Source organism: Histoplasma capsulatum (assembly GCF_000150115.1).
Source record: "Histoplasma capsulatum G186AR genomic scaffold supercont2.8, whole genome shotgun sequence".
NCBI classification, from domain to species: Eukaryota; Fungi; Ascomycota; class Eurotiomycetes; order Onygenales; family Ajellomycetaceae; genus Histoplasma; species Histoplasma capsulatum.
The window spans coordinates 496,887-509,280 of record NW_025544808.1 but is presented as its reverse complement, the minus strand read 5'-3'; the positions used below and the strand labels follow the sequence as shown (position 1 = coordinate 509,280).

Genomic DNA, 12,394 nt, shown 5'->3' with positions numbered 1-12,394 from the left:
GTATATGCCAAGCTCAGACCTAAATATTCCGCTTTGTTGGCTAGCGATTTCTAGTACGATCTGCGCCGTCGCGGTTGATGTTGGATATTGGGGGTTGAAGATGCCAAGCCAGGCAAACAAATGATGACAGAGGCGATCTTTATATAGGACCGGCAAAAGGCATTGTGGACGCGGAAACCCTATGCAAGAGAGGAGCCGGCCCTGAACATGGTCCATTTCTTCCATAGATCCATGAGCCTTGCCCCAGTCAAACCGTTTGATATCGAAACAAATTCCCCAGAAGGTCGATGCTTGGCGTTCGGGAGAGCCTCATCCAGATTAGGCTAGTTCACGACTTAGAGTTTCATGCTTGGCGTGTTTGCATCCGAGTCAAACTTTTTGTATTCTGACGATTGAAATTGCCGAATTTTTTGACATTTGAAATGAATCGACCGAGCACTTGTTGGATTTGGGGGAGCTATTCAAAATCTCCCAGCCATGAAGCTGTCAAATTCCTCCAGTGTTCCTGTTTACACTATATCCGGTTCCTCAACAGCGCGACCACTCCCCGAATGGCTTGCTAGAAAACGGAAGAGGAGTCTCAAGAACGACCCAGAATATGCAAACAGGGTTGAGCTTCTCCAAGATTTCGAGTTCGAGGAAGCCAGTCAATGTATTCGTGTTAGTGAGGATGGCCAATGGGTCATGAGCACCGGTAGGTCAGGTCTTCTTATTTATACCAAATACCATGTCACTGATTTAATCAACAATAGGTACATATAAACCACAGATACACACGCATTACCTGCCGCATTTGTCGCTTTCCTTTGCTCGCCATACTGTTTCCTTGAATACCACATTTTTGTTATTGTCGTCAGATTATTCAAAGTCCTTGCATCTGCAGGCTGATCGATCACTTGAGTTTCATACGCCCTCAGGTTGCCACTACACAACGCGGTTGCCCAGATATGGCCGTGACTTGATATACGACCGACAATCAGCTGAAGCGCTCATACCATCTGTCGGTGTAAATCAGGATGGCATGGGTGAAGTGTATAGACTGAATTTAGAACAGGGACGGTACATGAAAGCGTATGAAGTTGAGGTTGGTGGTGATGATTTTTCTTCCGCTGGTGGGGGGGCATTGCAAGGTGGAATTAACACTGGGAGCGTAAACACCGCTGCCATTGCTGAGGAAAGCCATAACCTTCTCGCATTCGGAACATCCATTGGAACTGTGGAATTATGGGATCCCAGAGCTAGAGCCAGGGCTGGCATTTTGTTTCCACCCTCGGACTCCCAGCTCGGAGATACTAAATCAGAGATCACGGCCCTTGAATTCCATCGATCCGGATTGACGCTTGCTACTGGATCCTCTCAAGGTCTTGTACACCTATTCGATCTCCGATCCCCAGCCCCTCTCTTAAAAAAAGACCAAGGATACGGGTATCCTATTCACACCATTAATTTTCTCACTTCATCGATTGCAACCCGTGAACAAACCTTGGAACCTAAAATACTAACTTCGGATAAACGGATTATAAAGATATGGGACGCTCGGGATGGAAAACCTTGGACTTCCGTGGAGCCTGCAGTTGATATAAATAGTGTTGCTTGGTGTAAAGACAGTGGTATGCTTTTGACTGCCAACGAAGGGCGACAGCAACATGCATTCTTTATTCCTCAGCTTGGGCCAGCCCCAAAATGGTGTGCCTTCTTGGATAACATTGTGGAAGAAATGGCCGAAGATCCCAATGATCCTCAAGCCTTCGCGGGCCAAGCTGGCTCCGTTTATGACAACTTTAAGTTCTTGACAGTACCACAATTACGAAGCCTCAATCTAGATCATTTGATTGGAAGAACTACGCTCCTACGACCCTACATGCATGGATTCTTCGTCGCGCAGAGACTATACGAGGAGGCGCGATTAATTTCCAATCCATTTGTTTGGGAAGAAGAAAGAGCGAAACGGATCAAGGAGAAAATCGATCAAGAGCGCGAAAGCCGGATCCGAGGCAAAAGGAAGATCTCTGTGAATGTGAATAAGAAGCTTGCCGAGAAACTCCTTGAAAAGGAAGACAGGAATGCGCGACGACGAGTTCAACGTGTTCTGGAACATGGCGGTGATGAGGAAATGGGCGATACCGCTGAAGTTGAGCCTTCTCAATCTAGCCGCCCGGATAATCTGCTTAACGATTCTCGATTCGCTAAATTGTTCGAAGATGAAGATTTCGCGGTAGATGAGACATCGAGGGAATTCCGTGAATTGAACTCAGGCACTGCGACAACAACTCCTGCCGTCAGACCAGAGAGGGGATTAACTGCTGTCGAAGAGGAGGTTATTGATGAGGTACCCGGATCTAGCTCCGAGGAAGAATCGAGTGCAGATGAAAAGTTTTCCCACACCAAGTCCTCTGGCCGGATATCTACAGCCTCTTACAAAAAAAGCAAACGTCCTCCCCCGCGAATGCAAGTATCATCGTCATCTAAGACTACTCAGGCGCGCGATAAATCCTTTGAGTCAAGGGTCCACAAGTTGCGAACGAAAGATCGCGCGCCCAAGACTACTGCAGTTGGAGAAAAAACAGTCACATTTGCCCCGCAGCCAAAGTCTCGCCCGAGGCCTGCAATTGTCCCTGAGAACGGTAATGCCTCGAAACACTCGAAGGATCGCAGAAGTGCATCAGGAAACACGTTCCGTCGAATGTGATCGGATATCCATTCAAGGCATATTCATAATTGCAACACTATTTCCGGCCTGGGATGTAATAGGTAACATGGAGTTAGATTTTCACCTTGGGAGGCAAAACAGTCCTGCGGTGATGGACGTAGCTGATGCTCTGGAAGATACGAGCAGCTTCGCCCCATAATTCTTGCCGTAACACGGCATACACTCCCATCTTCGCCTTGGGTGCCCATTTTCGCGCAATTTCAATTGCGGCATCCAGCATATCTTCCGGTTCAGCTATTTGATCTACAATCCCATCCTCCAGAGCTCCCTTACCTGTCCATTTATGTGCTTCTAGAAGCATCTCTCGCGCAATTTCGGGACGGAGTTTCAGACGTGCTAAATATCCGATTCCAGGAAAGTGGACGCCAATGTTGACGGGTGGCATGGAAAAAAACCCACGGCGAGAGTTCATGACCCGATAATCATGTGCAAGGGCTAGTGGACACGCACCACCAAATGTATGTCCATTCAGCAGTGCTATTGTTGGAAATGGATAATCAAGGAGTGTATGTAAGAGCTAACGCCGAATCTAAGGTTAGTCTGGGGTAATTCGTTCACAGCATTTGTTCGGGAGGTGAGCGAACCGGGAAATACCCGTCTGTATTGGAGAAAGGGTTCCGCTCTGCTTCATCGAGATCCAAGCCCTGTTGCAGTGGTGTACAGCTCATTAGAATTTTTCAATTTAGTAGATGGTGTTAAAATCAAACAATCTATAGCCCATGTTTTCACGCAAAAGGCAAAACCACGAGTTTCCAGGGATTATAAGCTCAATTCCATATGAAAAGGACTAACCGTACTCCAAAACTTGTCCCCCTCCCCCCGTATAATCACCGCTGCCCCAACACCGCCTCCCTGTTCATCCTTACCCGCTGCTTCAACCATACGCTCCACATCTCGCAATGCGCGGATAATCTCTTGCGCGAATATGGTGGAAATGCGATTCTCAGGAGCCTTTCGTAGAGTAATCAGATATATTTGCGGATCGCCCTTTGCTGTCGGTGAGGTAGACGGGTTAGGGATGCGCGAGAGGGTGAGGTTTGTGTAGGGCATGGTGTGTCTCTTGCGACAGTATTTGGGACGAAGGATTCGGTGAGCGGGCTGCAAAATTAGAAAATATAAATGCTCCAAAACATACAAATTACCGCCCATCCGATGTGAATAGTAGGGGTTAGATTTGAATGTCCAAGTTCTGGTATCCTGATGTTCGCGAGGATCCATGCATGGCAACGAACCATGTTGGACCTCGGCGCGCCGATCCCCGAAATTTAAATATTTCGGCGAAGAACCACTGCATTTCTTCCATAGTTCAACCCTTCAACTTCAACCCTCAGCCTGGCTCAAACTGCAAACCTCGAGTCAAATTTGCAATTGAACATTCTGGCTGCTATCGCCAACACAAATATTTACGACGTGCTCCTGGTATGATCGAGATGCTGCTTTATCATGTACTACTAGTAACTATTCATTTCAACTAACAGCGTTAACATAGGAATCAGATTATGTGCGGATAAATGCAGAAACAGGCCAGAAAACTCATTATTCCACCATATTATGAAAACAGGTATTCATACATCACGTCCCCCGCCAAACTGTTTCTAAGCTTCAACACCAGCTTCCTGTGGAACGGCCACCACAGCATGATGGAGGGATTTCAGTTCCCCGGCCGTCCCGTTGACTTGACTGGGAGACTTATCCTCGAAAACTTCTAAAGCGTCATGTCCAGGGAATGGCTCGGAAGGAACAGACTTCCCAAGGAATTCACAGAGAGGATCCCATCCGTCTTTGATATCATATATCAACAGCTTATCTTTTGGTACAAGTTGGCAGATCTCATTGAAATGCGCCTTGAATGCCGCCTTTCCCGTCTTTATGAAATCGTCTTGAAAGAAGGCATATAAAATTTTACTCCTCAACATTTTCGCTGCTACCTTCTGCTCGTCTTCGGGTTCAAGATTCACTTCGCCTTGCTCTTGTTCTCTCGCCATCCTGGTTTTGATGAACCTGATCCAGGACCTTGGTTACGGAAGTCAGCAGTGTCGCCTCAGCGCGGAAAGCTCTCCAAGCAAATGATGATCCCAAAGTGCTAGGAAAAGAAAACCGAAGGTTAACTTACATATACCATTCGTCAACATCACGCGTGTTCAGGATCACCTTTGCCTCCGGATATGCCTTGATCAACTGTGGTGCAAAAGCACAACAGGGGCGTCCAACAACAGCCTAGTTACAGCAACTCAGCGTCAGAAGAGCAAGGCAGCAAGAGTTCTACGGTGGTCTCTGCCTCTCACCTGGCAACCTGCGAACAAGCGATCAAAGTCCCCCTTCTTAAAAGTCCCCTTTCCTTCAAATACTGCATCGAATGCGTCCAACCATGCTTGCGTATCTCGTGATCGGTCATTGATAGAGGACGGGAAGTAGTAAGTTTCATGATATCCTAGCATTCCCAGTGCGGCTTGGATGGCTGGTACAAAGAGTCTTTGTTAGCGAAACGACTACATTCGAGAACACGATGGTATCCACCCACAGCTTGCCCCTGCTCTAGGAGGACCAAGGCAGAGCACTTTGACAGGCGCGACCACCGCAGAACGACTCGGACCGCCATTGCCTGTAGCATAACCCTCACTCCCGCTCATTGTTGATGGGATTCAATCTTCAAGGGAATATGGTAAAGATGCTCTTTCTATGATGTTTATTATATATTGTCGATTTGATCCTGGTTGATATTTGAGGGACGACAACAGGTGGTTAGTTTGATCCTAGTTGTTCTAAAAAACAAATTAAGTGGGGAGATAGAAAATATTTATGCCCAGAGTAATATGGGCACCAGCCTGCGGAACAAACTGCTGCGAACGCCGTTCAGGTTGTTCCATATTGCGCGTGCTCCCCAACCTTGATGCTCATTCTAGGCATTTTAGCGGCGAGTTTATTTCGACCGTTGCAAATTGGAACGGGACAAGGATCGATGACTCCATCGGTGAGATATCTTTCAGTGTTTGTCACTTCGACTTCCACTCCATGTACCACGCTACATGGGGATATTTTTACTTCATATACGACTTGGGATCAAATTCGGCCAAAGGATGCACTGCTGCACCAATGCTGTTGTATAAGTAAATGGCGACTCCATTCGATACGCATGTGCTCGTTGTTCCACTCATGCCTCTATTTTGGCTGAACGGTCAAACTTTTTAAGTGGATTTGGGCGGAAACTTGAAATGGCCTCAAAGGCTGTGAGACTGAGGACTGGACCTATTTTGGCTGCGGCGCACATTACCAATGCCGTTAGAGAAGGCCGGGCCAAGTTGCACTCCACAGGGTTTCATTCTACCTGGGCGTCGACCAATTATTCTATCACATCTTCCAAGCCAGCCACTCTTGGTATAGCTTCTAGCCGATAAAGATTTCGTATTTGCCCCCAGTGATGATTTATGCCCAAGCGAGGAATGCATTGTGAAACCGGCAGGCTTCTTCTAGCTTATTACGACATACAGAATCCATTCCGCGAAGAAAAAAGTCCTTTTGCTTCGGGTGGCCCTGGCAAAGGTCAAAGGGGGGTTTTGAGGATGCTGCTAGCAGCGCCACGTTTCCTGTTTTGCCAAAGAATTATCACACCCCTGATAGAGTGACATTTTTAGCTGCCCTGGCGTGAACACTTGAACAGGGTTCGAATTTTTGGCCGGAAAAACTTTCTACGTGATTCAGATCAGGCCCTGGTCAAAAATTGGTGTTGAGCGCTGTTCAACCTTAGTGTCACTAAAACAACACACATCATTATTAGTCATCTTTGAGAGGGGGGTTGATTCTGGTGATGGGAGATCGTGTGGGTGGATTAATATGATGAGAGTGGGTGTGTTTTAGATGCCGAGGTTCAAAAGTTCGCCGTGGCTCGAAATTCCCCCGCCCAAATTTGAACACCGTTCAACTGCAACCCGCAACTATGGATCTGGCCAGTGCAAGGTCCATATCAGCAGCAAGGGTATCTTCACAACGTTGTGCTAATGCGGAATCCCGGACATCACGGTCGGGTCGAGGAAAGATAAAATCCGCCAACCAAGAAAAATTGCTTCGGATAATGATACTACTATGGGGAGCTCGATTTGTTAGCGCCATTCTGATGCCCTCCAAAGGAAGGCTGCCCGTAATCTTCAGTATCTCATTGATGTAGTCCTGTGTCATATTTGAACCGTGTTCTCGGTGCCAAAAGTGAAGTAACTAGCCACCCTATGGGTTGATAGGCCCCATCACGAAATCAGATATGCAATGCAGCAATCCGCGAATCTTAGGAATGGCCCGACCTTCTGTCCAATATCGCTTTGGGAACTTTTCGATAGAACCTGCGAATCGAAGTCGGACTTAAGCGTTGAACGGGGGGAAACCTGGAAAGAATTGTCATTGTTCAACTCTCCCTGTAAACTGGGATTGGCCATATGTGGCAAGCGTCTAGGTTCCGGGCCGCCGTGCTATTTTGTTCCCGACACCCGAGGAGGATCGAGCGAAATAGAAACGCCTCAACGATGGAAGTCGTACCGAAGACGCAGCCGCCAGTTGGTGGCCTGAAACACATAGTCTCGAATAAATGGGAACCCTGTCTCCCGTTGCAATGCATCCGACACTGTACAGGTTGGATCGTGATATTGACCACGAAGCATTGCGGGAAAACTAAGTGACCTGAATCGAGAAGGCCAATTTCGAACCGACAATACTCCTCCATACCTTGCGGTTTCTTTTTTTTTTTTACAATATCCACTACTTTGTTTTTGCCCACAAAGAAACCCGGCGTCTCACGCATCCAGGCTCTACCTAATCTGTTACACATTCAGAGTGCTGAATAAGTTCCAACTCAACTCCTTTTGCTGTCCTGTCTGCATAGGCGCAGGCACTGCTACATTTTTTTCAAACCAGACCACCTTTCGTGACAGTTTACGTAATTGTTTTGCATGGTAACTTAGTTAACTATGATTGCTTGTGCAAATGAGTGGATAACACTCACAATGACACCAACATGACTTTATCCAAGTTAAAAGACTTGGAGGTTCAGCTGGTATCATTGATCATTGCGCCCGATACAGCATCTCCCCAACTCTCAATGACTCGATTCTTGCTCTCAAAACCATCGTCCACTATCACTCTCATCAACAGTTTACAAGTTACAATAGTAAGAGCCGTTTCCGGGATTTAATATGGTAAGTAGCCGAAACTTTCTAGGCCCTGATTATGGAGACACCTAATCCAGGAAGTTATAACATTGTTAGGAGAGAGGGAAAGCCGGATACAGATGCGCACGAAAACGGCACATCCGCACGTTGCAGTGTCTTAGGGCTCACGCCGGAAGTGGTGATCCAAGGCCTTGTCACACAGATCATTTATTCGACGCCGTTGGTTCCAAATGGTGGGTGGCTCCTGTGATAGCACAAGCTGCGGGACACGGGTGCTCAATGGCTTTTCCAGGCTTGTCTTGGTGGAATAGTGTTTCCAAACAGCATTCTGGAGTGGTCAGATCCTGCGTCAAAATGAATAAATGGTTTATCCTTGCTGTGCAAAGCGGCGCGAGGCCCGTGTCAACGAACACGACAGATGACTCTGCGCAGTTAACCCCCCAAATCAGGTTTCGAGTGTGGCGTGTGGCAATGGTATCAGGCTCTGTCTCATTCTGCCTCTCTTGGACGCTGAGATGCGGAATGTATAGGAATGTCTAAGAAGTACAAATGAAGCGGGTGTCAGGTTCTATCAAACTATTGGTGGAAATGGTAAGATGGTGTCCCGCCCGTTTCCATGCTTAGTGTTTCGTGTACTTGTTGCCAAGTACCTTCAAGATGCTCAGTCCCATGGATGTGTCATGTATATGCACATATCCGTTCTCTATGCTTTGTACCTGGAGATCTCCCGGCCGCTTCACCAAATGCTGAGAAACGATATCGATGGGATTGATGTCCGCATTTTCGTTGCCCTTTCCAGTCGCGGCGGTTCCATGACAGTGTGTTTACCAATCTTCAACATTTCCAGGAACCGATGGTTTTTGAGCTTGCGCATTTCCGTGCCTGTGCCTTGTAGACGCAGCATAAACGAAACAATTTTTAGTGATTGCCGGCTGCAAGAGTTATATTTGTGGCCGTTTCCCATCACCCTTAGACTCGATTTTGCCATGTGGAAATATCGTACCTGCACGGAAATTCGTCGTCAACGATTTCTTCCCTGCGATATGTGCCTCACCCCCTTTGCATTCCCTGACTATCGCACAATCATCTTGAGAAGATGACCCCTTCCATGTCCTGGGTTTTTGGGGGTGTTCCTCTTCATCAACAACTCTCACCACTCACCGCCATCTACGAGAAGTTAATCCTATCGTGTAGCAACAGGAACATAATTATCCTACAGGATATCCGCATGGAGGTGCAACTATCCATTTGCGCGTTTACATACCCCGTCCATCCATCCCTTCGCTCAAAATGGTCCCAATGAACCTGCTACAACCTTCATCAACCGCTTGGCGGCTGTCCCGTGGACAGGCTCTTGGAAGCACCGGCCTGCTCAGCCATCCACAACGACATCAGCGGGCCCTCCGTGCCGTACACGGGATCTACTTTCGGCATCTCCACCGCGAATGTCTCTCTCTGCGCCGCAACTAGATCGATGGGGTCATTGCCAAGTCGTTGCGCCAGTGGGGTGCGTTCTATTATTGTAATCACGATGTTAACTCAGCGAGAGTGGGAATCGCAATGGGGGATTGGGGGGGGGGGCGGAATTCGGAGTGGTTGATTGATGTAAAATCAAATATTCAATCAAACGTTTGAAAGGAAGTGGTGTTTCGTGTCCGTTGGATCTACGCAAGGTTTAGCTAGCTGCGAATACACCAACCTTGGGATAAACGCCCACGTAGCGATAATCCTCTCCGCTGTCGGCACAGCTGTGCGTGACCCCGGCCGGGATGATGATAATGTCACCCCCGCTCACCGGGATGAGGATGCCCGAGCTGTGGCCGTCGTGCTTCCCACTGCCTATGCGCAAGGTGGATGAGCCTTCGAATATGCCTGTTTGTTTAGCTGTTCAGTAAGTAGTAGCTGAGTGACGGTTCACTTATCTAGCAGGAACAGCTAGCAGGGTTTACTCCCTGAGGGAGGAATTAGCCGTAGGGACCCCACCATAGCACTCATGCGTGTTTGGGTGGTAATGAGGAGTTGGATTGTGGCCAAAGATTCCCTGGAAACCATCATCAAAAATTGGATATCAATTAACGTGTCTCGCAGGTATGTTAGCTAGAAGTTACCCTAAGACGGGGTGTGGAGGTAAAAAGAAAGTCAATCAATGTCAAAACCTACCCCCTTCTCCCAGCCATTCCGCTCCAGAAACTCCGCAGTCGTGCTGGCGGAATGTGGGCATGGAAGCACGTCCCGATACAAAAGGACAGGTAGGGGGCTGTTGGGCGAGTACTTGGTGGGTTACAGGTAGAATCTTTCTACGGGCTGTTGCGTTCTGGGGTTGGACATGATAATCTGCCTGGCTGTGGGAAGTTCCGGATGTGATAAGCTATATGCCGAAGATGAAGCCGGAGCAGATATGAAATGTGTAACGGTGGTCTGGTCTATTGAAGAAACAATAAGTAAAATTGATCGGATCACCCGCGCCTGCAGTCGACGGTAACCCTTGATGCAACAGAGATAAGAATAAAGAGCAGCTTACCACACCCCTAAAGCTAATTCTGTCCAGTGTGGAATAGTGAGATGTCTCTGGCAAACGCGGGGACAAGATAAAAGGGAATTTCAGGAGGTGGACGAAAATGGCCATTCGGAATTAGGTATGGGTCCTGGTTAAAACAAGTTATTTGGCCCGAAAAGATATCAAAAGGAACCACTTTTTTGAACACAAGAACTAAATTTATACGCCAGAGGCTTAGCCGAAGATGGAGGGAGCTTTGTCATTGATGGTTTTAGAAGACAATGTTCGATGGACATATATACTTTCATATGCCTCCCCAGAAGTAAAAATTGAGTAAAGGTTGTGAAGGTAGATGGGATATATTTCAAAGGGGTATATCTATTATCCAAGCCCTGGATGCCAATGCTTTTTTTCAGAGGGGTGAAACAATAAGGACAAAGTGGAAAAAAATAAAAGAACATGAGGAAAAGAGAGATTCTGACCCGAAAAAATAAAAATAAAAGGCTAACTCCGAGCCCTTTGACGAGAATATATTTACATATCGTGAACATTAGGTAGAGGGTTAGATGGAGCATCACGCCATCCAACAAAAAAAAAAAAAATTCATTTCCGAAGATCACACATCAAGTCAAATACAAAGTGGGAAAAAACACCAGGCAGCAACGACGATATGTAATAAGTGAGGAACTTAAAAAAGGAAAGCTGAAAACAGACAGAAAAGACATATATATTCAAATTTTGCGCCTTGTAGGCTTGAGCTTCATCATCTTCATTTCCATCTCCCTCTCCAATATCAGAGAGTGATCTCATATATATGTATGTAAAAAATAGAGACAATACGGGACTATCGCAAAAATCAGGAAATCAAAAAAAAAACACAGTTCGAATCGAGAGAGAGGGCCAGGGGAGGCCAAATAGAAAGAGGGAGAGAGTTTTAAATGAGAAAGAAAGGAAAGAAAAATAAGTATGTGATTATTAAAACAAACACACACAATGAAGAAAATAAAAGCGCCGCTTGTTATGTAATACTGAAAAAAATAAAAGACTTCTAGGCACCTAGGTAGTCTGCAAAAGAAAACGAAGTGAAATAAAAATAAAAATAAAAAATGAAGTGAAAAATGGAAATATGAAAATGAGAATATGATGAAAGTCACCGAATAAATAAGCCAAAGGGAGGCGTCCAAATTGCACAGAATGGATGATTATATCGGAGATATAATGAAAAATGGGAATCGGGGTAGTAGTTTGATGCGAAGTGTCATGGAGCAGAGATCATGTAGCTGAATGCTCGCGTCTTGACTATATGCACGAGGGACGGCTGAAGATCCAAATTGAGTTCGGTGATAAAGGGTGTGTGGTTGGTTAGGTGGCGGAGGGTATTGAATCTTGTAAATAATAAATAACCCAGATGGTGGATGTGACTGAGGGGGTAGGCAGGTGTGTACTAACGGAGGAATCCTGGTTTAACGGAGATGTGGCAAAAACCTATTTCGTTTCCCGGTCGAGCTCATGACAGCTTTTTGAAAATGGTTCACCACAGCCATACCGGGACATCCTGTATATCCTCAAACTTTTTTTTCATTTTTATTTTCAATTATTGCCAAGGATGATACCCGCCGCTGCTAGAGGCTCCCCGCCGTCCACTTCCACGTCTCGATCCGCTCGTCCCAGTACCGGGCCCAGATGAATCGGCTCCACTTACGCTGGCTCGCGCCCCACCGTCTAGGCTACCTCGTGCAATTCCAAAATCGCTCATGGTAAAAAGTAACGGCTCATCCTCTTCAAAATTACTCGCTGATGGTGGCCCATGGTGACGGGAGAAACCGAACTTGTGCCCAGCACCGCCGCTGCCCATTCCACGGCGCGAGTCTGTATTTGTGGAGATTCCGCTGTTGCTACCGCTGCCTTGGTAGGTGTCGCGATCACGCTCGGCCCCGTGAGATGAGGAGGCATTTCCACGCCCTAGACTGCTGGATGCTGAGCTGTGCGAGTGGGAATGTCCTGTAGAGCTCTGCCGCGCTGATGAGAGATCGA

General features: G+C 47.0%; 7 protein-coding genes across 7 annotated transcripts; 3 read left to right on the top strand and 4 right to left on the bottom strand.

Moving 5' to 3' along the window:
• Nucleotides 1-477: 477 nt before the first annotated feature.
• On the top strand, nucleotides 478-2,689 carry HCBG_05963 (WD domain-containing protein; the record flags this gene model as incomplete). The annotated part of the gene is made up of 2 exons (XM_045433012.1): nucleotides 478-694; nucleotides 753-2,689. The coding sequence occupies 2 exons, from the start codon at nucleotides 478-480 to the stop codon at nucleotides 2,687-2,689; spliced, it is 2,154 nt and encodes a 717-aa protein (XP_045286180.1).
• Nucleotides 2,690-2,762: 73 nt separating this feature from the next.
• HCBG_05962 (enoyl-CoA hydratase/isomerase) lies at nucleotides 2,763-3,760 on the bottom strand (the record flags this gene model as incomplete). Its single annotated transcript, XM_045433011.1, has 2 exons — nucleotides 2,763-3,227; nucleotides 3,503-3,760. 2 exons carry the CDS (start codon nucleotides 3,758-3,760, stop codon nucleotides 2,763-2,765), a joined length of 723 nt encoding a protein of 240 aa, XP_045286179.1.
• Nucleotides 3,761-4,305: 545 nt separating this feature from the next.
• On the bottom strand, nucleotides 4,306-5,309 carry HCBG_05961 (uncharacterized protein; the record flags this gene model as incomplete). The annotated part of the gene is made up of 4 exons (XM_045433010.1): nucleotides 4,306-4,711; nucleotides 4,824-4,927; nucleotides 4,996-5,168; nucleotides 5,228-5,309. 4 exons carry the CDS (start codon nucleotides 5,307-5,309, stop codon nucleotides 4,306-4,308), a joined length of 765 nt encoding a protein of 254 aa, XP_045286178.1.
• A 613-nt stretch (nucleotides 5,310-5,922) lies between these two features.
• HCBG_05960 (uncharacterized protein) lies at nucleotides 5,923-6,872 on the top strand (the record flags this gene model as incomplete). The annotated part of the gene is made up of 3 exons (XM_045433009.1): nucleotides 5,923-6,085; nucleotides 6,369-6,525; nucleotides 6,566-6,872. The coding sequence occupies 3 exons, from the start codon at nucleotides 5,923-5,925 to the stop codon at nucleotides 6,870-6,872; spliced, it is 627 nt and encodes a 208-aa protein (XP_045286177.1).
• Nucleotides 6,873-7,709: 837 nt separating this feature from the next.
• HCBG_05959 (uncharacterized protein) lies at nucleotides 7,710-8,377 on the top strand (the record flags this gene model as incomplete). Its single annotated transcript, XM_045433008.1, has 3 exons — nucleotides 7,710-7,862; nucleotides 7,913-8,096; nucleotides 8,313-8,377. 3 exons carry the CDS (start codon nucleotides 7,710-7,712, stop codon nucleotides 8,375-8,377), a joined length of 402 nt encoding a protein of 133 aa, XP_045286176.1.
• Nucleotides 8,378-9,183: 806 nt separating this feature from the next.
• Nucleotides 9,184-10,084, bottom strand: HCBG_05958 (uncharacterized protein; the record flags this gene model as incomplete). Its single annotated transcript, XM_045433007.1, has 3 exons — nucleotides 9,184-9,377; nucleotides 9,559-9,735; nucleotides 10,024-10,084. 3 exons carry the CDS (start codon nucleotides 10,082-10,084, stop codon nucleotides 9,184-9,186), a joined length of 432 nt encoding a protein of 143 aa, XP_045286175.1.
• Nucleotides 10,085-11,954: 1,870 nt separating this feature from the next.
• Nucleotides 11,955-12,371, bottom strand: HCBG_05957 (uncharacterized protein; the record flags this gene model as incomplete). The annotated part of the gene is made up of 1 exon (XM_045433006.1): nucleotides 11,955-12,371. A coding segment is annotated over one exon (417 nt), but the record flags the coding sequence as incomplete, so codon positions are not given.
• Nucleotides 12,372-12,394: the final 23 nt, after the last annotated feature.